At 44.5% G+C, this 27,212-nt stretch overlaps 1 protein-coding gene across 1 annotated transcript in view; it reads right to left on the bottom strand.

The window, feature by feature from the left end:
* The window catches only part of pcdh15b (protocadherin-related 15b), a 1,024,406-nt gene that overhangs the window by 150,210 nt on the left and 846,984 nt on the right, over window positions 1–27,212 (bottom strand). The window contains 1 exon segment of the mRNA XM_055647246.1: window positions 8,324–8,440. Coding sequence (XP_055503221.1) covers window positions 8,324–8,440 — 117 coding nt within the window.

Below are 27,212 nucleotides of genomic sequence, written 5' to 3'. Positions count from 1 at the left end.
CTCGTGATTTGAAATTAGACTGCTCGCAAATGATTTTCGTTTAGTTTAGTTTAGAGCAGTGTTTCACAACCTTTTTAGCCCCGTTTACCTCTGGCAACTTTAATAGCACATAACAATATTATTTCACTTATTTATGAACAACTAATGATGAGCGGATATACCAGAACCAAACACAGTCAGTCAATGAGAAAAAATATGTACAAATCCAGAAGCAACTATTTTACAGCCTTAGGCGAAATTTACCCCCTGCGGGTAAATTTACCCCTGGTTGGGAACCCTTGGTTTAGAGATAGGGTGCCTTTCGGCCCACCGAGTCCGCGCTGACCAGTCAACTCCGCACATCAACGCCATCCTACACACCCAAGGGACAATTTACATTTATACCAAGCCAATTCACCTACAAAGGATACAAAGAGCATTTAGTATCACATACACCAATTGGTATAGTGAAATTTGACTTGCCATTTGCAGCACACCAATAAAAATAACACACAACATTAAAGAATTTAACAATAAACTTAAAAACCTATACATCTATGGAGTGTGGGAGGAAACCGAAGATCTCGGAGAAAGCACACGCAGATCATGGGGGGAACGTACAAATCCGTTCAGACAAGCACCCGTGGTCAGGGTTGAACCCGGGTCTCTGGCGCTGTAAGCAGTGTAAAGGCAGCAAATTTGTAAGGCAGGTGGTGGGTGTATGGAACAAGCTGCCAGAGGAGGTAGTTGAGGCTGGGACTGTCCCAACGTTTAAGAAACAATTAGACAGCTACATGGACAGGACAAGTTTGGAGGGATATGGAGCCAAACGCAGGCAGGTAGGACTATTGTAGCTGGGTCATGTTGGCCGGTGTGGGCAAGTTGGCCCGAAGGGTCTGTTTCCACACTGTATCACTCCATGACTCTAACTCTACCGCTGCCCCACCGTGTCGCCCGGATCTGAAGCTCTTAATCAGTTAATAACTACATGTGGTTCTCCGATGCTTGGGGGATAAGAAGCAGAGTGTCCTGGCCATCACAAGCAGCTTTAGTACTTGAGGAATTTTTGTTCCCTGACATGGTGTTGTTTGGAGGTACAGCATGGAGACAGGGCCGTCAGCCCGCCAAGTCCACACCAACCTTCCATCACTTGTTTGCACTAGTCTTACACTGTCCCACTTTCACATCCAGTCCCTATACACCAGGGACAATTTATAGAGGTCAGTTAACCCCCAAACCCACATGTCGTGGGGATGTGGGAAGAACCCTCTGGATCACGGGGAGAACGTGCAAACTCCACACGGACAGCACCCGAGGTCAGGATCGAACCCAGGTCTCTGACGCTGTGAGGCAACGGCTCTACCAGCTGCGCCACTGTGCCGCATGAATTGCCATTTACTAATCAAAAGGGCCTGTCCCACTCGGGCGCCATTTGCACGTCACGCAGATGGCGTGCGAAGATTTTGTACATCCCAAACTCCTGGGGTGCCGTGCGCGACTGCGCGTCACTGCCTACGTCACCATGCGCGCATCACATGCCCTGAATATCTACGGTTGGCATAGCGAGCCGCTACGAAATATCTACGGACTCCTACGTCCTCCTATGGACTCGCTACGGACTCGGACTCGTTACGGACATTCTCCAAGTTTGATTCAAGGGGAAAACTCGGGAGAATTTGTGAGTAACTCGGGAAAGTGAGACAGGCCCTTTATAGGTTTGTTGGTTAATCAGTGGCGGACTGGCCAGGGTGTCAGCTTGCCCGATGGCAAGTGGGCCCCTGACGAAGTGATAGCAAGTGATGGCAAGTGGGCCCCTGACGAAGTGATAGCAAGTGATGACAAGTGGGCCCCTGTTAAATGATAGCATTGTAGTTGTGGGTGGGACCCCTTTGTCTCCAATATTTTTAGACCCAGTCCGCCACTGTGGTTAATTGACTTGGCATAAAGGTAAATTGTCCCTAGTGTGTGTAGCATTTTGTTAATGTGCAGGGATCGCTGGTCGGTACAGACTCGGTGGGCCGAAGGGCCTGATTCCGTGTTGTATCTCAAAACTAAACAAAACTAAACCTCCCTTTTAAACGACTTTCCCTACATCGCCAGAGACTGTCATGCTTCCTCAGAGTGTTATAGAATGAATACTGGTCACCTTTCATGTTATTAAACTCCATCGTTTACAGATCCAAGTGTCTCTTGATAGCACACCATGCCTCTTGGAAAAGCTACAAGTATTTTGCTTCAGGAAAAATTGAGTTCGGTTGAGATGAGTTTATTTAGTTTAGTTTCACATTGTCTTTCCGATGACTGGTTAGCACCCAACAGAAGCCAGTCAGCGGAAGGACAATACATGATTACACTCGAGCCATTCACAGTCCGATCAAAGATCGTCCAAGGGTAGATGCAATGGGGGATAATCGATTCCACGTACAAGATTGAGAATGGAATGGTCTTTTCATCTTTAAATTGTTTTCATCCCTTACTGGTTCTTCCGCTGCTCCCACTCAGGCTACCAGATGGCACGATTTAAATTATTTTTCTCAATGCACTCCAAACACATAACCAGAGGCTACTGAACAAAAATTCAAACTTTCTTTGCTCCATTTACCTTAACTCAGAATCAACATGAACAGATGCTCCCCCCCCCCCAACTCTACTGCAATGCAGTAGGCCCCTGTTGTCAAACTTACATTCCTTTAGGTATGTTCAAGGTCAGGCAGAAGGGCGAGAGGGAAGGGATCAAGAATTAGCCACCCATCCCCCTAACAAATGCGGATTCCGAGGCCTGGGACAGGTGGTTCACCTGGATCAGACCTGCACCGAACCTGGCAGGAGATGCAGAGAGAAACAGGCCCTTCGGCCAAACCTGCAAATGCAGGCCAACATGCCCCAATTACACTAGTCCCACGTGCCTGCTTTTGGACCATATCCCTCCAAACCTGTCCTATCTACGTACCTGTCTGAATGTTTCTCAAACATTGCGATAGTACCTGCCCCAACCACCCTTTGTGTAAAAAATTTGCCCCTCAGATTCCTATTAAATCTTTCCCACCTCATCTTACACCTATGTCCTCTGGTTCTCGATTCATCAGACTCCAGGTAAAGGAATCTGCGCATTTACCTTGCCTAAACTCCCATGATCTTATACTCTTCTACAAAATCACCCCTCATCCTCCTATCCTCCAAAGAATAAAGTCCCAGCCTGCACAACCTCTCCCTACAGCTCTGGCCCACGAGTCCTGGCGACATCCTCATTAATCTGCCCTGCACCTTTTCCAGCTAAACGACATATTTCCTACAATAGGTAGAGAAAAACTGGATCCAATACTCTAAATGTGGCCTCACCGATGTCCTGCACAACTGTAACATGAGGTAGATCATGGTTGATCTATCTCTCCTAACCCCATTGTCCTGCCTTCTCCCCGTAACCTCTGACGCATGTAGTAATCAGGAATCTATCTATCTACATGGGGAGAAAGCAGGAGAATGGGGTTAGGAGGGAGAGATAGATCAGCCACAATTGAATGGTGAAGTAGACTTGATGGGCCGAATGGCCTAATTCTACTACTATACCTTACGTCCTTATGACCAACTTCTATACTCGCGTCCGAACCAAAGATATGATCGTTGATATACGGGACAGGGTGTGAATATTTATTAGTTTGTGGTGCAAAATGCAAAGCTTCTTGGTCAAATCTGGGGTTCTCAAAAGCTGATCTCTTTTGTTCCTTTTGTTTGAGAGTTGTGTCGGGCCTTTGGTCATAAGGTCAAAAGGGATAGGAGTAGAATTCGGCCATTCGGCCCATCAAGTCTACTACGCCATTCAATCATGGCTGATCAATCTCTCCTTCCTAACCCCATTCCCCTGCCTTCTCCCCATAGCCCCTGACACCCGTATTAATCAAAGAATTTAGATGGATCAATCTTACCTTTTCCAACAAGAAGATGCTCGGCAAGCAAACAGATGTAATATTTGCCCTCACTTTCCAGCAATGACTTTTACTGGGAGATTTGCTTAACTGTGTAGGAAGGAACTGCAGATGCTGGTTTAAACCATAGATAGACTCAAAAAGCTGAAGTACCTCCGCGGAACAGGCAGCATCCCTGGAGAAGGAATGGGTGACGTTTCGGGTCGAGAACCTTCTTTCGTATTACTCACACAATAATTCATCCACTAAAATTAATCTTCAATATCTTCTGGAAACGATGAATGCGAGGTCAATAGTTTGACGCACAATATTTCAATACAACTAAGTAAGTTTGTAGGTTTGTAGGTTAATTGGCTTGATAAAAATGGTAAAAACCGGTATAAAATTGTCCAACTTCCAGTGGAGTCCCTGGAGGATTCTTCGGAAGGTACCAGGTACAAGTGAAGTCTAATGTAGAGATTTCCACAAACAGTTCGAAAAATCAACCATGATCCTATTGAATGGCCCAGAAGGCTTGAGAGGGCAGGCAGATTGCTTTTTTTCCCGCTTTCTGACGATATAAAGCTTTAATCTAGACTTATTCTTCTGGGACTCTACGTACTCCAATCTTCACAGCTTCATCACTGATAAGTCAGGGTATTTGCCAACTTCACAATGATCTAGTGCCCTGAATAAGTGCCAGACTAGCAACAGCCAGTGCGAATCAACTGTCCAAATGAAAAGTAATCTCGAGGATGGTTAATAGAAAAAAGAGTTTGCTTTCTCGGCAGTTTTCTTGTCACACTTCCAAATAACTCATAGTCAGGTGAATATACAGCATAAAAACTGTATGCAAAAAAAAGGCGAATTTCACTGTACATGTGACGTGTGTAAGACGAAACTGCAGATGCTGGTTTAGGCTGAAGATAGACACAAAAAGCTGGAGTAACTCAGCGGGAACAGGCAGCATCTCTGGAGAGAAAGGACGGGTGATGTTTTGTGTCGAGACAGAAGGGTCTCGAATCGAAATGTCACCTGTCCCTTCTCTCTAGAGATGCTGCCTGTCCCTCTGAGTTACTCCAGTTTTTGTGTCTATAAAGCACCGATGGACCACTAAAGTCCACAGAGACAGCCCCTGAGGCCAGCATCAATCCTGGCTTAGCAAAACTATACGTCAACAGCATTTAGGGCCTGTCCCACTTTCCCGAGTCCTCTGCCAAGTTGAAAGGCCCTTAAAAAAAATCTAGATTTTTGTGATCTACGAACTCCTCCTTCCGATTATCTTTTTACTCGTGGACTTTTGTGTCATGCTGGAAAAAACGTCCCGACTAACCTGATGCCCTGAGTACCTACGGCTGGCATAACGAGCCACTACGATATATCTACGGACTCCTAAGGCCTCCTATGGACTCGCTACGGACATTCTCCAAGTTTGAATCAAGGGGAAAACTTGGGAGAATTCATGAGCGGCGCAGCGCTGGAGTCACCGCGGAGCGGGCGATGCCTACATGGGTCGCCGTTTGGCGCTCCGGAGCACTGGGCCGTTGCTCCAACATCGTGGAGCTCTGGTGCGGAGAGCTTCCAACGCGGGCGGCGCTGAATGGCATCGTGGAGTCCTGGGGCGCCTTGCAGAGGGCCGCCAGCAGCAGTCTCCACCCGGCGCGGCCTGCGGACTTTGGAAGCCGCCGACTCCGGTAGGAGGGGGCCGACTCCGTGTCCACGCCACTAAGGACGTCCCGCAGCCCAGACATCGGACTTGTATCACCCCGGCGAGCGGTCCTGGACATCGGGCCACCCGTAGCTGCAACTGCGGAGGGCTTGGGGAGGCCCTGACCACGGGGAACAGTGGAGGAAGAGACTGACTTTGGTGCCTTCCCACACAGTGGGAAACTTTGATTCTGCTGTGTGGGGATGTTTTATGTCAAATTCTATAGTGTGTTGTGTTCTTTATTTTTTATTGTATGGCTGTATGGGAATTTCATTTCACTGTGTCATCTGGCACATGTGACAATTAAATGTATCTTGAATCTTGAATCTTGAGTAACTCGGGAAAGTGGGACAGGCCCTTTAACTGCTCCACCACTCAGACTGAAGAAGCCCGACCTGAAACGTCACCTCTCCTTTTCTCCAGAGATGCCGCCTGACCCGCTGAATTTCTCGAGCAAATGTGTGTGTGTCTTTAGTAAAAACCAGCAAATCTGCAATTCATTTTTATTACACCAGCTCCTTCCATTATGTGTTATGTATTTATAACAACTGAACTTCACTTTGCTTTCCCAGAACGGTTTAACCTAACGACCGACAGATTCGAGCTTCTCCGTGAAGTCACGAGGAGATCAGATGTTGGAGTAACTTGAACACTCCCGGGATTTTGCACAGATAAACACAAGGAGAGTTAGACAGCGATTATCGCGTTTGAATTTAAGATTTGAATGATGATCTACTAAGCAAGAAGTTATGAGATATATTTTTAATTAATAATAAACATTGCCAACATTGGAACAATATCATTCCTGACTCAAGAAACCACAGCAGCTTCTAATAAGGGAGGCAAATTAATATTTGGAAAAGGATAACTTACAAGGTCAGGGGCAGAAGACATAAAATTGTTCAGTGCAGAAATATGTCCTTTGGTCGATCGAATCTACACTGACTATCACACATCCTGTTACATCCTAATACAACTTGGCACATAGTCAGCATGGAAACAGACCCTTTGGTCAACAGAGTCCGCACTATCACACACCCTTTCACATCCTGATCCAACATAGAACAAACAACACTTTTGCACAAGAAAAGACCCTTCGGCCCACAACGTCTGTGCCGAACATAATGCCAAGTTAAACTAATCTCCTGTGCCCGCACGTGATCCATATCCCTCCATTCCCCTGCATATCTCCATGCCTATCCCACTAACAGATCTGCCTCCATCACTAACCCTGGCACCCACCGATCCATGCCGGCTCCGGCTGGGCCGGAGTTCCAGAGCCCCGGCCGCAGGGGGCAGATCCGACGCGACGATCGGCCGCGGAAATCTAGGTGAGGTTAAGGTCGGCCGCCTCACCCAGCCTAGACGCACCGTTTTCAGGGGGACTTCTGGGAGGGTGATTTCAAGTGCGCTCTTGTAATTTTGACCGGATTAAAGGAGGTGTCGGACCACCAGTTGCATGGTCATAAGTGATTGGAGTGGCCCATCAAGTCCACTCCGCCATTCAATCATGGTTGATCTATCTCTCCCTCCTAACCCCATTCTCCTGCCTTCTCCCCATAACCTCTGACACATGTAGTAATCAGGAATCTATCTATCTATGGGGGGAGAAGGCAGTAGAATGGGGTTAGGAGGGAGAGATAGATCAGCCATGCTTGAATGCGGAGTAGACTTGATGGGCCGAATGGCCTAATTCTGCTCCTATTTCTTATGATATTATGAATACAAATATTTTTAACCGGAATTTGGATCATTTTCATTTGACAACACAAACGCAAGTGGAAGACAAAAACACTTTTTTAGGCTGAAACAGGCCCATTGGCCCACTGAGTCTGTGCCGACCAGTGATCACCCCATACACTACAACTATTCTACACCCGAGGGTCAATTTACAATTTTACCAAAGCCAATTAACCAACAAACCCATGTATAAAGGAACTGCAGATGCAGGTTTAAACCAAAGATAGACACAAAATGCTGGAGTAACTCAGCGGGACAGGCAGCATCTCAAGAGAAGGAATGTGTGATGTCTGAAGAAGGATCCTGACCTGAAATGCCACCCATTCCTTCTCTCCAGAGATACTGCCTGTCCCGCTGAGTTACTCCAGCATTTTGTATCTATTTTCAACCTACAAACCTGTATGTCTTTGGAATGTGGAAGGAAACCCAGAGCACCGGGAGCACGTCTGTAGATGAAAAAACTCCTCATAGGCTTCACCAGAAAGAAATATTGCAACTTAGATAATGCTTTGTACGATTGCAACACAAATATTCTAAACCTAAATTTGGATCTTTAACAACACAACCTCACAATAGAAGACAAAAACACTTATCTGAGGACTCCTGAACTTAGGGTCACAGTTTATGAAATCCAGAACCTGGGGGGGGGGGGGGGGGTCACTGTTTAAGAATAAGGGGTAGGCCATTTAGGACTATGATTAGGAAAAAAAAACGTTTTCACCCAGAGAGTTGTGAATCTGTGCAATTCTCTGCCACAGAAGGCAGTGGAGGTCAATTCACTGGATGTTTTCAAGAGAGAGTTAGATTTAGGAGGGCTAAAGGAATCAAGGGATATGGGAAAAAGCAGGAACGTGGTACTGATTTTGGATGATCAGCCATGAAGGGCCAAATGCACATATTTTCTATGTTTCTAAAGAAATACTGTAACTTTGACAATGCTTCTTATGACTACAAAAACATTTTGTATTTCTGAATTTGGATCAGTGCAACTCACAGGAGGGTCGACATCTTCAGCTGACACGACAGTGATGAGACTCCCCTTAAGAGCATCTGGTGCCACCAGCCCCTTATAAAGAGGCTTACTAAATACAGGGGCGTAGTCATTCATATCCTGTAACAAAAAGCACTTTGAGTTAATTGTTCAAATAGTGAACTCTCTTATTAAAATATATGCAGCAATTTGATATTACATTTAATGTGACACAAAATACAACTATGGGTTTGTTTTAGGTAGACAAAAATGCTGGAGAAACTCAGCGGGTGAGGCAGCGTCTATGGGCGAAGGAATAAGTGACGTTTCGGGTCGAGACCCTTCTTCAGTCTGAGATGCTGCCTCACCCGCTGAGTTTCTCCAGCATTTTTGGCTACCTTCGATTTTTCCACCACCTGTAGTTCTTTCTTAAACATGGATTAATTTTATATTCATCAAAAGAAAATCCATTCGTAAGAAAAACACAAAATGCTGGAGTAACTCAGCGGGACAGGCAGCATCTCTGGAGAGAAGGAATGAGTGACGTTTCGACTCTTCTTCAGACCTATTCATTCATTCATTCATTCTATTCACAAAGCCAATTAACCCGCAAATGTATTTATTCTGCTTATTCTGCTAATTTAGGCATACAGCCTGGAGTTGTGGTTATTTTTAACGCTCACATATTTGTAACACGATACGTAGAAAATATCAATATTTGCACCAGTATTAAAAACAAAAAAACTGAAACATTCAAACAGCATCTCTGGAAAGAAAAGTGGAGTTAACATTTCAGCTTGAAGGACATTTTAAATTTAGTTTAGAGTTTTGTTCGGAGATACAGCATGGAAGCTGACCCTTCGGCCCGCTGATTATTGATCACAGTGAATGGCGGTGCTCACCGGGTGCTAGCTCGAAGGGCCGAAACATCCTCTCCACATCCACTCTATCCAAGCCTTTCTCTGATTGGCACTGTTCAATGAGCCAATGTATCCTAGCCCTCTTGAAATAAATACTGGCATTGCTCTTGACTTCTTTACCACTGATTCGACCTCCAGATTAACGTTTTGGGAATCCTGCACCGGCACTCCCAAGTCCCTTTTGCACCTCTGATTTCTGGATTCTCCCCCCATTTAGAAACTAGTCCACGCTAGGTAGTTGAGGCTGGTACTATAACAACATGTAAATGCATCTCAGGAGAAAATGGGTAAGAGACGTTTTGGGGTCAGGATTCTTCTCACTTTAGACTTTAGATACAACGTGGAAACAGGCCCTTCAGCCCACTGAGCTGCGCTGACAAGCAATCACCCCGTACACTAGCACTATCCTACACATTAAGACAATTTACAGAGCCTAAATAACTGAGCCAAAACCCACCAACGATCACATGTACATTAGCTCTATCCTTCACAACTTACAATTTTATCAAAGCCAATTAACCTACAAACCTGTACATGTTTGGAGCGTGGGAGGAACCGAGAGCGCCCGGAGAAAACCAATGTGGCCACAGGGGGAACGTGCATACTCCGTACAGACAGCGGCCATAGTCAGGATCAACCCGGGCCTCTGGCGTTGTATGGCAGCAGCTCTACCGTTACACCACTGTGCCACCCTCTTCTCACCTATCCATGTTATGCCGCATGAACTGCAGAGTTACCCCAGCACTTTGTGTCTTTTTTTTAAAACCACCATATGTAGTTCCTCATATTTCACTTGGGCAGCTTACATCCCAGCAGGATGAATATTGATCAGGAAGGAACTGCAGATGCTGGTTTAAACCGAAGGTAAACACAAAAAGCTGGAGCAACACAGCGGGTCGGACAGCATCTATGGAGAAAAGGTCTGCTGTCTGACCCGCTGAGTTACTCCAGCTTTTTGTACCTACCTTTTGTATGAATATTGATTTTTCTAACTTCAAGTAACCCTTGCTTTCCTTCCCTCCCCCACCCCAGTTCTCCGACGAGTTTCACTGGACTCCTGATTAGTTTTACTGTTTGTATGCCCCATTGTCATCTTCCCCTCAGCCAACAATGAACAATCGTACATTTCGTTGATCATCGTCTGCTTTGATCTGTCCTTTTCACCCCTCCCATATCTCTAGTTTCCCCCACCCCTGACTCAGTCTGAAGAAGGGTCTCTACCCGAAACGCCACCCATTCCTTCCTTCCAGAGATGCTGCCTGTCCCGCAGAGTTACTCCAGCATTTTGTGTCTGTCTGCAGTTCCGAAAGGGCCTGTCCCACTTGGGCACCATTTGTGCGTCATTTACGCGACATCATTTACACGCCATGATGCACTTGATGCGCGCATGGTGCGTGGTGACGTAAGCAGTGACGCGCGGTCGCTTGCGGTGCCCCAGGATTTTGTGATGTACAAAATCTTCGCGCGCCATCTGCATGATGTGCAAATGACGCCCAAGTGGGACAGGCAATTTATTTATCCACCAGGCAATTGCCATATAACCATATAACAATTACAGCATGGAAAACAGGCCATCTCGACCCTTCTAGTCCGTGCCGAACACTTATTCTCCCCTAGCCCCATATACCTGCGCTCAGACCATAACCCTCCATTCCTTTCCCTTCCATACAACTATCCAATTTATTTTTAAATGATAAAAACGAACCTGCCTCCACCACCTTCACTGGAAGCTCATTCCACACAGCCACCACTCTCTGAGTAAAGAAGTTCCCCCCTCATGTTACCCCTAAACTTCGGTCCCTTAATTCTCAAGTTAGTCCCCTTGTTTGAATCTTCCGTACTCTCAGTGGATAAAAGCTTATCCACGTCAACTCTGTCTATCCCTCTCATCATTTTAAAGACCTCTATCAAGTCCCCCCTTAACCTTCTGCGCTCCAAAGAATAAAGCCCTAACTTGTTCAACCTTTCTCTGTAACTTAGTTGCTGAAACCCAGGCAACATTCTAGTAAATCTCCTCTGTACTCTCTCTATTTTGTTGATAGAATTAGAACTTGGGTTTGTTCTGAGATGAGATTGAAATACAGGCAAATGTTCGTCTTTCCTGCAGTTGCCTGAAGATCAAGCGCCTAACGAGAATTAAGGCTCGTTTGACAACTTGACCAAAGTTTGTGCTTTCAAACAAAAATGCTAACATTTTCAGAAAAGCAAATAGTTTCATTCTGGAACAAGAAGACAAGTGAGTAATGATGATTCTGTTGCTACAATTAGAATATGTTAATTAACCTCTGCTTTAGTCAACAGCGCAGTCTTTGGCCTGAAACGTTTTGGACAAGAAATCTTTTTTCAGAGAGTATTCATGGCTTCTAACAAATTGGCAAGCTCATCTCATCAGCCTGAATAATACAAGGACTTGTAATTAAGTGCTGCAAGATGCATTTTTCCACAGAGAGGTTCAGCAGTCGATCTTTATTGCATGTAAATAGATTTTCTTTGCTTATCTTCAAATTATTTCTCCATTATACCAGTGCTGAAGAGGTAACAAAAGGCACTGCGAAGTTAAATCAGCACCCTGCTAATTCAGCGTTGTGGCATGATCACACCTGTTCTGAAATGAAAATGGATTTTCTGCATAGCCGCTGAAGTTTAGTTTAGTTTAGGTTAGGGATACAGCGCGGAAACAGGCCCTCCAGCCCACCGAGTCAGTGCCGACCAGCGATCCCTGCACATTAACATGACCCTACGCGTTTAAGGGACAATTTTACACTCATACCAAGCCAAGAGGAAATCTTGGAGAAAACCCGCGTGGGTCACAGGGAGAACGTACAAACTCCATATGGGCAGCACACCTGTGGTCGGGATCGAACCCAGGTCCACTGGCGATATAAGGCAGCGACTCTACCTCTGCGCCACTGTGCTGCAATTAAGGAGATGCCTGCTAAAGGAAATATAAACTGCACACCTTTTGGGTTGGAGCCAATTACTAATCAGAATACATATTTAATCACTCACGTTTACAGCGGGCTTTGAATCCCCACTGATTTACTGCCTGCTGGCATCTCCCCATCCTCAAAGCAACCCAGAATATGTGCGGTAGCAATAATTTGATGCCATCTGTTTCATCCATACTACGCCTTAGAGATCAAGTTGTAATCTGAGCATTAAAGTAGGGCAGATTTTGTTAAAAGTGAATGCATCCATTTTAAATTTGAAATGCTGCAGCAGTATCAGATACGGTGTAATGACATCTCAGATAGGCACAAAAAACTGGAGTAACTTAATGGGACAGGCATCATCTCTGGAGCGAAGGAACGGGTGATGTTTCATGTTGAAACTCTTCTTCAGAAGAGAAATCTCAGCGTGCAGCCCTAAGTTCTCAACAATCAGACGAACATGAAATTGTGAAGGGTGATCTTACAGAGGTGTTTAAAAACATGAGAGGAATAGATCGAGTGGATGCAGAGTGTCTTGCCCAGAGTAGGGAATCCAGGACCAGAGGAAATAGGTTTAAGGTGAAGGGGAAACGATTTAATAGGTATCTGAGGAGTAACTTTTTCACAAAAGGTGGTGAGTGTATGGAACAAGCTGTCAGAGGAGGTCGTTGAGGCAGGGGCTATTCCAACATTGAAGAAACAGTTCGACAGGTACATGGATCGGACAGGTTTGCAGGGTTAAGGACCAAATGCGGGCAGGTGGGACTAGTGTAGCTGGGACATGTTGGCCAGTGTGGGCAAGTTGGGGCGAAGGGCCCCACTGGCCCCACTTCCACACTGTATCACTCTATACGAAATGTACAGCAAATCCCACTCCAATCCCCTATATAAAGTAATACATTTGTTACATTTGCAATGTCATTTTATCCAGCACTTGTTATTGTGATCCAAGTTGATAACTTGCTATTTGAGCGCATTACATGAGTTTCAGAAGATTACACAAAACTAAGCTGACACTCGAGGGGACCATATATCTGTTTCAATTAGCTCAACTGACAATGTTCGGGAAGATTTATCTGGCCAATATAATTTTAATAGTTCTGTAATTTGCGTATTTAATTCAGTTAAAAATAAATCAATTTAGAAAAACTATGCAATTTTTAAAAATTTCACTTGAGAAAGCTTTTATGGATGAAAAACTACTGCTAAATTATATCAATGATTAAATGATATTATGTTATAAATGCCACTGTCTATACATGTGCCACTCCAGATTGATGGAGAGTTTCTCGGCTGTGTGTAAGGACTGATTGATTGAATTGATCGATTGAAAGGTGCAGCATGGAAACGGCTCTTCGGCTCACCGAGTCCATGCAAAACCATTGATCACCCTCTCCCACGAATTCTCTGTTATCCCACCTTCGCATCCACTCCCTACACACTAGGGCCAATTTTACAGAGGCCAATTAACTTGGAAACCCGCATGTCTTTGCCACGTGGGGTGAAACCAGAGCACCCGGAGGAAACCCACCTGGCCTCAGGTAAACTCCACACAGGCAGCACAAGCAACGAGTGCAAATAACAATGTGTAGGAAAGAACTGCAGATGCTGGTTTAAATCGAAGATAGACACAAAATGCTGGAGTAACTCAGTGGGCCAGGCAGCATCTCTGGAGAGTGGGAATGGGTGATGTTTCGGGTCGAGACCCTTCTTCAAATAACAATGGTTTAACAGCCAATCTTTTTTGTTTTGGTCAGGATGTAACTCGGGTCTCTGGCACTGTGAGGCAGCAACTTTAAAGCAACACCTCCATGGAACACATTTTCTTGTGTATTTTGTGGCGACTTAATAATAATAATTTACTAATAATTAAGAATCTCGAAAGAAATCACAGTTTCCAACCACTTCTACACTTCTTCCGAGGTGCAGGGCACAAGGAAAACGCCCATAACCGCAAAACAGGCATTATCAGACCCAGGGGGGTAAAATGTGTCAAGTGGAATAGTCTGTATCGGACAAATAACATTTATAGAAGAAAAATATACTGGCACATGTGCGGGTAGGTGACATGCTGATCATTCCCTGGGAAATGTCTTCTCATTTTGCACTGTGCAACTGTTGCTTTGCAAGATGACAATAAAGGTTGATTTGATTTGATTTGATTTGATTTGATTCAAATTAAAGACAATGTTAAACTAAAGAGTTTAGGGTGTTTAGTCCACTGAGTCCACGCCGATCATCATAGTTTGAAGTAAATTAGAATCAAAACCACATTCTTCTGATTTCCCCAGGATCCAATAACCTGGTTCTCAAACTTATGAGGTAATATTTAGTATAGTTTAATTTAGTTCAGAGATGCAGCATGGGAACAGGCCTTTCTGCCCACAGTGTCATAGAAACATAGAAAATAGGTGCAGGAGGAGGCATTCGGCCCTTCGAGCCTGCACCGCCATTCATTGTGATCATGGCTGATCATCCCCTATCAATAACCCGTGCCTGCCTTCTCCCCATATCCCTTGACTCCACTAGCCCCTAGAGCACTATCTAACTCTCTCTTAAATCCAATTGACTTGGCCTCCACTGCCCTCTGTGGCAGGGAATTCCACAAATTCACAACTCTCTGGGTAAAAAAGTTTTTTCTCACCTCAGTCTCAAATGACCTCCCCTTTATTCTAAGACTGTGGCCCCTGGTTCTGGACTCGCCAAACCATTGATCACCATTTCACACCAGTTCTATGTTGTCCCACTATCGCTTCCACTCCCAACACCAGCGGGTATTGTGTAGGAAGGAACTGCAGATGCTGGTGTAAACCGAAGATACCACTGGACTCCTCCATTGTCAGAGTGAGGCTAAGTGCAAATTGGAGGAACAGCATCTCACATTTCGCTTGGGCAGCTTACAGCCCAGTGGCATGAATATTGGTTTCTCTAACTTCAATTAACCCCGGCATTCCCTCTCTCTCCATCCTTCCCCACCCAAGTCGCCCCAGCTTCTTGTTTTCACCCAACATACAGTTAACAATGGCCTGTTTCCTTTACCATCGTTACTTTTTTGCATATCTTTCATTCGTTGTCCTTTATCTCTCTACATCATCGCCTGTATCTCTCGTTTCCCTTTCCCCTAACCAGTTTGAAGAAGGGTCTCGACCCAAAACGTCACCCATTCCTTCTCTCCAGGGATGCTGCTTGTCCCGCTGAGTTACTCCAGCGTTTTGGGTCTATCAGGGGGAATTGACAAATGTGAACTAACCTACAAACCCACACACCTTTGGGGTGTGCAATGGAAACTGGAGCACCTGGAGGAAACACAGAGAGAAAGTGGAAACTCCACACGCACACACAGATTAGGATCGAGGCAGCATCAGTACCAGCTGGCTCACTGTGCCGTCAAGAGATCTGGGTAGTTCTGGACGTTAACTTTGCAAGATCCTTATTGCCGGCCACAAAGAATGGGCTCAAGAATGTATCCCCAGGACAATTGACAATGAAACAAAGATCGACATAAAATGCTGGAGTGACTCAGCGGAACAGGCAGCATCCCTGGAGAGAAGGAATGGGGAACGATACCCATTCCTTCTCCCCAGAGATGCTGCCTGTCCCGCTGAGTTACTCCAGCAATTTGTATCTATCTTCGATTTAACCAGCATCTGCAGTTATTTCCTGACAATGAAACAAAGCAGACTATTTCAACCGTGTGTCTTGATAAGGGAGTGAACTTGAGAACTGACCAACATGTTAAAGGCTGGCATGTAATTAATCTACACTTGGAGACGGTGTGTTATCAATGGACATTCAACAATCATTTGTTGGAGTCAAACTACAGCATTTGGTGTTTTCTTTGATGTATTAACATGAGGAGGGGAGGGGAGAGAGCGATGGTAGCTGAATAAAGTGGCATTTTCATATGAAGTTAGACTCAAAATGCTGGAGTAACTCATCAGGTCAGCCAGCATCTCCGGAGAACATGGGATAGCTGACGGTTCTGGTCGGGACACTGCTTCAGACTGATTGCCGAGGGTGGTGGGAGAAATCTGGGAGGAAGGAACGACAGGACAAAGCATGACAGGTTGTAGAACAGGGTACTGAGAATGCTGGTTCATACCAAAGATAAGACACAGACTGGTGGAGCAACTCAGTAGGTCAGGCAACAGGTTTGGAATAAAAGTATAGGCGACGTTTCGGGTTGGGACCCGTCTGAGGAAAGTTCCCAATCTGAAACGTCACCTCTCCATGCTCTGCAGTGATGTTGCCTGACTCGCTGTGTTTCTCCTACGCTGTGTCCTTCCGTGTATTAACCAGCATCTGCAGGTCCTTGTTTCAACTTGTTGCTTAAAAACTTTGACAAGTTAATTGGAAACCAGAATATTCTGCATGTCTATCAGACTGGGTGAGGGTGAGGGTGCAGAATGGCTGGTAAAATAGAAAGATAAAATAATTTTGTGAAATAATAAAAAATATGTTTGATTATAACCCAAAAAAAAAAAGAAAATAATTCCACTTTGGCATGAATGACCGACTTATTTTGTTTTGCACAAGGCTTCAGGCGATTAAACTTTGATGCGTGAGTGTAGTTTGTCTTACTTGTGGGAAATTGCAAATTCGGGTTTAATTTGAGCACATTTGTTAATTTGCATAAGATACGTGATCACTGTGAACAGGATCACAGGAGAAACTAAAACTTTAAAGATGAAGTTAGTGCAATTATACAAAGTCATAATTGTGTTCTGAAAGGACCCGACCCGAAACATCGTCTATCCATTTTCTCCAGAGATGCTGCCTGATCTGCTGAGTTACTCCAGCACTTTGTATCTGTCTTTGGTATGAACCAGTTTCTTGTTATTATACAATGTCATTGATCTGTAAGGCAAGGAAACTCAAATCCTCATTTTGAAACACGTGTGGTTTATGGTCTTAACTGCTCGATTTTGAGAGGTGGTTAAGATATAAAGTGGTAGGAAGGAACTGCAGTTGCTGGTTTAAACTGAAGATAGGCACAAAATGCTGCAGTAACTCAGCGGGACAGCCAGCAAGCATCTCTGGATAGAAAGAATGGGTGATGTTTCGGGCCGAGACCCTTATTCAGGCTGAATCAGAGGAGAGGGAGATACAGAGATAAGGAAATGTAAGGTGTGAAAACGAGACAAAGGTGATGGAGATCAAGGAAAATGTAAAATTGATCATTGTTCGCTCAGAGAAGGTAACAACAAAGCAAGCAGAGATAAAATGTAAATGAGGACAGTCAGAAATAAAGAAATGGATACATGTTTATGTCTTTTATAAAGAATTCCATATGTGTTAAAATAGATGTGTATTGTTAATGAACCTCACATAGAAATATATAATTAACTATTTTTTTGTACTCAAGAAGCTTAATTCCCACACATATTATCATGCTAGATTGATAGTAGTTTCTACAATTCGCCCAAATTTTTGCATACAAACTTTGGTGTTAATGTTCCCAGTATTAGAACCCACGGCTTTGCATTAAGATTAAGATTTTAAAATGAGTTTGCTCATCAATAACATTAACATGCATACCATTAATATTAATATGGCCCACATAAAAAAATAATGGGATTTGTATTGAAATGAGAGTGCAGGATATCATTTTACGTAAAATTGGAATGATCATGCTGAACATTAAAATATTCATCACCTTACTGAAAGTGTGCCTAATGTTATTATTCTTGATACTGATATTGCATTCAATATTTATATGCCTGATATTGAAACATAGTTCATAATGGTATCAGCAAACTCATTACTGTAATACTTGCTATTACTATTAATAGTGTGCGTGATGTAGTTAGTGTCCGGTGGATTGATATTAGTGCAATCATATTCAACACGGTTTGATATGTGCCCTCAGGAGAATGCCGTTTTCAGTGGCAAATTTTGTTTAAAAACTCTCCTTACATTTGATTGCTTTAACATCGAAGTACTCCGTTTTCCTGCAAAATTATTATAAACATCGTTATTGTTAACGATAAAAACGATTTCCTTGTAGTTTAAAAATAATTATCATGGGATGCTGATCTTTAATTAGACTAAAAATATCCTGAAGTTTTGCTTACGGACGATCAAAGAAGCACAAGTTCATATTTGTGGCATTATATATGAATAGAAACAAATCCAGCGACGCTCCGGCGAAACACAGCGCTCGGAGCTGCACGGCGACCCGGTAAGGCATTGCCCGCTCCCCGCAAGCGCTGCGACGCCGCCGACTCCCGACATTCGCGGAGCTGGGGCGTCCGGCCGCGGGCCGCGCTGGATTTGGAAAGCCAGTGCACTGTAAAAACAGCCCAGCCACAGCTCTAAGTTACTGAGTTGTTCCAGCTTGACAGGTAGGGGACTAAGAATTAAAGTTTACCTTCACCCCCCTTCCTGTAACCCTTGAAACCATTGAAACTTTACTATTTACAGAGGGCGTCTCCCGTGGGAGTCAGTAGTACAGACCTGGGTGACCGTGGGTGGGGTCATTTGGCGCCATTTGGTGCGCAGCGGGTCTGGACCACGGTTTTCGGACTGGCAAAAAAAAAGTTCTCTGTGTAAAGGGCCTGTCCCACTTTCCCGAGTTACCCACGAATTCTCCCGTTTTCTCCGAGATTCAAACTCGGAGAATTACGGTAATAGCCAGCCGTAGGTACTGGGGGCTATTTTTTTAACTCGTGGCCATTTTTCAACATGCTGAAAAAACGTCCTGATGTCCCGAAAAAACGTTACCTGATGCCCCGAGTACCTACGGCTGGCATAAAGAGCCGCTACTAAATATCTACGGACTCCTACGGCCTCGCTACAGACTCCTATGGACTCGCTATGGATATTCTCCGAGTTTAAATCAAGGGGAAAACTCGGGGGAATTCGTGAGTAACTCGGGAAAATGGGACAGGGCCTTAACTCATCCAAATACAAAGTAGATTTGCCATTGACCGTTAGCACAGCTATTCTGCAGTACATGGTGGTGTAGTGGTAGAGCTGTTGCCTTACAGTGCCAGAGACCCAGGTTCGATCCTGACTACGGGTGCTTGTCTGTACGGAGTTTGTACATTCTCCCTGTGACCTGCGTGGGTTTACGCTGAAATTTTCCGTTTCCTCCCACACTCCAAAGACCTGCAGGTTAATTGGCTTGGTGCACATGTAAATTATCCCTAGTGTGGGTAGAATGGTGTTGGTGAGCAGATCATAAGTAATAGGATAGAATTAGGCCATTTGGGCCATCAAGTCCACTATCCCATTCAATTATGGCTGATCTATCTCCCCCTGTTAGACCCACTCTCCTGCCTTCTCCCCATAACTTCTGACACCTGTACTAACTAAGAAGTGGGGATCGCTGGTCAGTGCGGACTCAGTAAGCCGATGGGCTTGATTCCACACTGTATCTCTAAACTAAACTACAAAGACTGCTAAATGAGGAAATGTATTTTCCCTATATGTCGGATCAGTTGGAAGCCTCGTAAGGGAACGACTAGAGTCATTCGGCGTGGAAATAGGCTCCGCGGCTCAACTTGCTCACTCCGACCAACATGTTCCATCTACACTAATCCCACTGGCATGCGTTTGGCCCATGTCCCTCTAAACCTATCCTATCCATGTACATGTCTAAATGTTTCTTAAACGTCGTGAAGTGTCTTAAATGACAGACTCCTCCGGCAGCTCATTCCATAGACCCACCACCCTTTGTGTAAAAAAAGATACTGCTCAGGTTCCTGTCGAATCTTTCCCCCCCTCACCCAAAACCTATGTCCTCTGGGTCTTGATTCCCCTTTTCTGGGCAAGAGTCTCTATACATTTAACCTACCTATTCCTCTCACAATTTTATACAAGATCACCCCTCATCCTCCTCTGCTGCAAGGAATAGAGTCCCGGCCTGCTCAACCTCTCCCTATAGCTCAGACCCTCGAGTCCTGGCAACATCCTTGTAAATCTCTCCTGTACTCTTTCCAGCTTGACAACATCCTTCCTGTAACTATTGAAACCATTGAAACTTACTATTACAAATAATATTGTTTCAAAAGGATTTTTTTTTAAATATGCTTTTAAGTATCACTTCTTTATTTTCCATTCTGCCTCTCATCTCTTATTGAGCAAGGCGAACAAAAGCAGTCACATCAATTACGGAGGTCCTAGATGTTCCTTGCTTTCCTATTCTATTTTATTACCACTTGCACTTCTTGCAAGCTTTATACAGAGATAATTTAAGTTGAAAGATGAGGAAGAACTTCCATCGGAGTGTACAAATCCTTCCTTGCATGCATCTCTAGTGCCGTTCTGAGGATAAGTGCTTTATCTCACCATAATTTCCAACATCAGACTGCATTAATCACGTTACTGAACATATCGTATCTGAAGAAGGGTCTCGACCCGAAACGTCACCTATTCCTTCTCTCCAGAGATGCTGTCTGTCTTGCTGAGTTACTCCAGCATAAACTAGCATCTGCAGATCTTTCTTGCACATATTATTATATTTGTTTGATCTTACTTTATTCCAATGATTTATATTGAATAGTACGGGTGTCAGGGGTTATGGGGAGAAGGCTGGAGAATGGGGTTGAGAGGGAATGGTGGAATAGACTTGATGGGCCGAATGACCAAATTCTGGTCCTATAACTTATGAACATGGAACAGGAATGAATAGGTTAACCTATGATGAGCGTTTGCCAGTACTGGGCCTTCGTAGTACAGTACTACGCGCTGGAGTTTAGAAGAGTGAGGGGGGACCTCATTGAAACATACAGAATAGTGAAAGGCTTGGATAGAGTGGATGTGGAGAGGATGTTTCCACTAGTGGGAGAGTCTAGGACTAGAGGTCATAGCCTCAGAATTAAAGGACGTTCTGTTAGGATGGCGATGAGGGGAAATGTCTTTATCAGAGGGCGGTGAATCTGTGAAATTCTATGCCACAGAAGGCTGTGGAGGCCGTCAGCAGATATTTTTAAGGCAGAGATAGATAGATTCTTGATTAGTACAGGTGTCCGAAGCTATGGAGAGAAGAAGTGAGAATGGGGTTAGGCGGGAAGATACTGTAGATCAGGCATGATTGAATGGCGGAGTAGACTTGATGGGCCGAATGGCCTAATTCTACTCCTATCTCTTATGACCTTATGGAACACACAAAAAGAAACCATCTTGTTCAGCATAACTCTTTGAATTAGCGTCACTCCATTGACCTGTCCTGTTTCCCCAGTTATTTCCTCCACCTTCACATAATTACATTTGAATATATTTCCGATACCCTTTATAGGCCATGTGCTCCATCTCCTAAATATTCCCTGGAAAAGGTAGTTTGAACTTTACTTTGAGACTTTAGAGATTCAGCGCAGAAAGTAGCCCATCGGCCCACCGAGTCCGTGACGACCAGTGATCACCCCGTACACTCACACTTTCCTACTCATTAGGAAACTAGAAATTTACAATTTGCAATTTATACCGATGCGAATTAACCTACAAACCTGTACATCTTTGGAGTGTCGCAGGAAACCGGAGCACCCGGAGAAAGCCCCCGCGGTCACTGTGAGAATGTAAAAATGGAGGCAGTGGAGGACAAGTCAATAGATATTGCTGTCGATATAATTTGATTTCACACCATTGAGTCGACAAAGATCAGAACAGATGCCAATAGACATGGTCTAGATGGGCTCATTGACTTTAGTGTCATTATCTCTCAGCAACGAAGCAGCTCACATGCATACTCATTGGAGGTGCAATACCATATTGTCCAGAGGCATGAAAGTTGTCACCATCAGCTATATGTAGAAGCAAGGAACTGCAGATGATGGTTTACCAGAAAAAAAGCCCCAAAAGTGCTGGGTTAACTCAGTGAGTCATGGCAGTATCTGTGGAGAAAGATAGAAAATAGGCGCAGGAGTAGGCCATTCAGCACTTCGAGCCAGCACCGCCATTCAATATGATCATGGCTGATCATTCAAAATCAGTACCCTATTCCTGATTTCTCTCCATATCCCTTGATTCCGTTAGCTCGAAGAGCGATATCTATTTCGGGCCGAAACATGCCTATTTCCTTCGCTCCATAGATGCTGCCTCACCCGCTGAGTTTCTCCAGCACTTTTGTCTACCCACAAACTATTTTATGTGTAGGAATGAATTGCTGATGCTGGTTAGTGATCAGTTTCATTTTAAATCTTTTCCACTTCACCTTGAGCCTATGTAGTCTGGTCCTCGATTCCCCTACTCAGGGTAAGACACTCTACCTGATATATTCCTCTACCTGATATATTCCTGTGCATCTACCTGATATATTCCTCTCATGTTTCTCCCTGCTTTGCTTCATCAAGTTACTTTTTGTTCTTTCTGGTTGCTTCATGCAGGAAATGAAAGGAATATAATGATCATATTATTTTCTCCTTTTCCATCTCATGTCTTTTTATGATAGTAGCGTTACAGTCCATACACAGAGCCGTCACGGTTTTTAATTGGAAGTCTGCATTTGACATAGAAAATAGGTGCAGGAGTAGGCCATTCGGCCCTTCGAGCCTGCACTGCCATTCAATATGATCATCTGATCATCCAACTCAGTATCCTGTACCTGCCTTCTCTCCATACCCCCTGATTCCTTTAGCCACAAGGGCCACATCTAACTCCCTCTTAAATATAGCCAATGAACTGGCCTCAACTACCTTCTGTGGCAGATAATTCCAGAGATTCACCACTCTCTGTGTGAAAAATGTTTTCCTCATCTCGGTCCTAAAAGATTTCCCCCTTATCCTTAAACTGTGACCCCTTGTTCTGGACTTCCCTAACATCAGGAACAATCTTCCTGCATCTAGCCTGTCCAACCCCTTAAAATTTTTGTAAGTTTCTATAAGATCCCCCCTCAATCTTCTAAATTCTAGCGAGTACAAACCGAGTCTATCCAGTCTTTCTTCATATGAAAGTCCTGACATCCCAGGAATCAGTGTGGTGAACCTTCTCTGTTCTCCCTCTATGGGATGAGATTGAACGGCGGTTTTCCCAACGGTGGCTGGTTTATCTTCTGGTGGGTGTTCGTACAATCCAGGCCTTGCTGCTGCAACTGAGACGTCTACCAATGATAGACACAAAAATGCTCGAGTGACTCAGCGGGGCAGGCGGCTTCTCTGGAGAGAAGGAATGGCCGATGTTTCAGGTCAAGAGCCTTGTTCAGACTCGACCTTCAGTCTGAAGAAGGATCTCGACCCGAAACGTCACCCAAACTATTTTATGTTTGATGATATGATGATTTAAATCGTGCCTCGCGGACGTTATCAGTAAAGACACATTAGCAACAGCATGTCTTGGGTGTAGTTCCTCAGGAGCTGGAACACTCGCATTGTGTGTGTAACTTCCAGGCACAACTTCTGTGAGCAGATGTTCGCACTAACACCTTAAAAACGCTGGCAAAAATTCCAATTCCGCAAGTGGAGAAAATTCAACCCATCTGTATCAGCTATAATGGAACTAAAGCAGAATTGGCAGCCTGGATGTTTCCTTCTGTGGTTACATTTGCAGTTCATTACCGTCAAACCTGCTTCCTCCCCGCAATTTCCACGATATTGGAGAGTTTTTCTTCAGACTTTTTAAGAGAGTTAAGGGCCCGTCCTTCTCAGGCGATTTTTTGGGCGACTACCCCAAAATTTTCACCAGGTTGAAAAATTTTATGACAGTGGCAACAATTTTTGCTGTCCTAGGTTGCCGTTGGTTGACGTAGGTGGTCGCCAGGTGTTGTAGGTGAATTCCATTAATACTAGTCCCTGGGAGTCGCCTAAAGAGTCGCCTAAGTGGGACAGGCTCATTATGAGAGTCATAGATAGGGCGGGACATAGTCGTAAAAAAATGATCAAGGAAAGGTGGGGCCCACAATGGTTCATTGTTGGTGTGGGGTAGGTGATAATGAGTTATACAGACAGTGAAGCTCAGCAGGACGACGGTGAAGCTAGTACGATGACGAGGGAGGGGGAGAGATGGAGAGAGAGAGAGGGGAAGGCAAGGGTTACTTGAAGTTAAGGGCCTGTCCAACTTTCACGACCTAATTCATGACCTTTTATAATCGTGGACATTTTTCATCAGGCTAGAAAAAACGACCCGACCTACTTGATGCCACGAGGACCTACGACTAGCATCACGACCTGCTACGACCTCCTATGACCTTGTGACGACCATGCTGCGAGTATGAGTCGAGGGCAAACTCAGCAGAGGTCGTGAATTAGGTCGTGAAAGTGGGACAGGCCCTTTAGGGAAATCAAAATTCTGGGTTGTAAGCTGCCCAAGCGAAATATGGGGCGCTGTGCCTCTAATTTACATGTGACTGAGGTGCAGTGATAGGTCAGTTTGTTGCGTGCTTTCCAGTCAGCGGTAAGACAATACACGATTACATCAAGTACAAATTTACAACGATTACAAAATTTGCCTTGGGTTTGCAGTACTGTGGTCCCATTGGTAAGCAAGTGCGCACAGCTTCATGCCAGCCTCTTCTGACCTTACTTTCATCGGAAAACAAATCGGCGTACCCTCAAGTACCTTCAATTAGTGCATCTTTGATGCTTTTGCCCAGGGCATCCAAAGACATGAATAAAGTCAGCACTTTCTGTGACAGGCATAACTGCCTGCTTGGAAGAGGCAGGCTGATTGAAATGCAAATCAAACTAGATACACTGGCTTGCCTCACAGGGCCTAATTGAATTAGTGGCCCATGGAAAGGAAGATGGCTATTTGAGTTGCGGTGTTTAATTAGGTATAAAGAATGGGTTCGTTGTGATCAGCTGGCAAATCCCACTAACTGAGCACAGATGGTTGAGTGTATTCATACCTAAGGTACACGTGTTGCAAATAGTTAACAGCTTAATTCCCTGACGGTTGAGAGGAATCCGACGGAATTTGCAAATGAATTTTTCCTCAAGATCAAAGAAGGAAACAATTGCTGTTCCGTGACTTGCCTTCACCGTCGTATGAATTCATTGATGGACCCCAAGGTGCTGGAGGCACTCAATAGACAATATCATCGTTACTGTTTTGCATACCTTTCCTTCATTTGTTCTATATATCGCTTTATCACTGCCTATATCTCTTGTTTTCCTTTCCCCTGGCCCTCAGTCTAAAGAGGGGTCTCGACCCGTAACGCCGCCTATTCCCTTTCTCCCGAGATGCTGCCTGAACCACTGAGGTACTCCAGCTTACACAAAAAAGCTGGAGAAACTCAGCGGGTGCAGCAGCATCTATGGAGCGAAGGAAATAGGCAACGTTTCGGGCCGAAACCCTTCAGGGTTTCGGCCCGAATAGGTGCCTATTTCCTAGGCTCCATAGATGCTGCTGCACCCGCTGAGTTTCTCCAGCTTTTTTGTGTAACCTTCGATTCTCCAGCATCTGCAGTTCCCTCTTAAACACTGAGGTACTCCAGCTTGTTGCGTCTATCTTTTCTTATTTTTCCCAATCGAGACTCCAACACATTTTCAACAACTCATAACCTCCCTCTTAACTGCATTCTTATATCGACTTTTCTGTCCTGGGCCTCCTCCATTACCGGAATGAGGCCACACTCAAACCCGACAAACAGCACCTCATATTCCGCTTGGGTAGCTTACAACCTAATGGCATGAACATTGAATTCTCAAACTTTTGGTAAGACTCCCCCTTTCTCCCTCTCCCTCCCCCTTTCCTTCCTTCCTTCCAGTGCCTCCCTGGTACCCAGGCATTTCTTCCACTATCCCGTTCCCTTCCCCACCCCCATTCTACCTATAATTCCACCCTCTGGTTTTGCATTTCACTCCCCTTCTCGCCTTATCTAACACCCTTTTGTCTCCTTCTCATCGTCATGGAGTCGTACAGCATGGAAACAGTCCCTTCAAGATGTGGACTCGTATACATCGGCAAGACCAAACGCAGACTGGGCGATCATTTCCCTGTACACCTTCGCTCAGTCTGCCTAGACCCACCTGATCTCCCGGTTGCTAGACACTTTAATTTCCCTTCACTGAACTTTCTGTCCTAGGTCTCCTCCATTATCAGAGTAAGGCTAAACGCAAATTGGAGGAACAGCATCTTATACAGTATTTTGCTTGGCAGCTTACATCAATACATTATTGACAGTTCCTGACCCAATTACAGAATGTTTCTTACAGAAGCTTCTGGAAGGAAATCAGGTTAACTGAATAATGCAACATTTACCCTGGAATACATACAATTCAGCCAGGGCTTAAAACTCTGGCCAATCAATAAACAGCAGGGTAACTTGCAACATTATTTACATTATTGACAGTAATCCAATCAAATGGTATGAATATTGATTTCTCTAACTTTAAGTAATCCTGGTATTCCCTCTCTTTCTATCCCTTCCCCACCCAAGTCGCACTAGCTTCTCGTTTTCACCCAACAAACAGCTAACAATGGGCTGTTTCCTTTATCATTGTTATTTTTTTACATATCTTTCATTCATTGTCCCATTCATCTGCCCACATCATCGTCTGTATCTCTCATTTACCTTTTCCCTAACTAGTCTGAAGAAAGGTCTCGATCTGAAACGTTACCCATTCCTCTCCAGAGATGCTGCCTGTCCCGCTGAGTTACTCCAGCTTTTTGCGTCCATCTTCGGTTTAAACGAGCATCTGCAGCTCCTTCCTATGGCCCCATCTACATTAGACTCACCAGCTCACTTTTGGACCATATCCCTCTAAACCTTTTCTATCCATGTGCCTATCCAAATGTCTTTTAATCTCTAGCTTTATTCTACCTATATGTTAATCAACCCCTCCCCTTACCTGTATCCACCTATCACTTGCCAGGCTTTTTCCCACCCCCAGGTGTTCCCCACCTTTTCCCCACTATAATCTGGTCCTGTAAATCGTGGCTAAAATAGAGCCAAAAGAAATCAGAGGATTCATGCATTTACAAGGCCTGTTAGCCATTTCTGTAGAAGAAACCACAGGCTGCTAGCTGGTGCCAGGAAGTCTAGGTCCCCGATCAATACCTCAGATAATGATGGTCCAAGTATCTTTGTAATTGTTAGTATGTATGAGAATCTTGCAGAGGAACTCCAAGGTATTGTAAATGCATGAGCTTGATTGGATTACTGCAAAGGGATTGTCAATAATGTAA

The sequence above is a fragment of the Leucoraja erinacea genome, chromosome 15 (assembly GCF_028641065.1).
Source record: "Leucoraja erinacea ecotype New England chromosome 15, Leri_hhj_1, whole genome shotgun sequence".
NCBI lineage: Eukaryota > Metazoa > Chordata > Chondrichthyes > Rajiformes > Rajidae > Leucoraja > Leucoraja erinaceus.
This window is presented reverse-complemented; position numbering and strand designations above follow the sequence as displayed.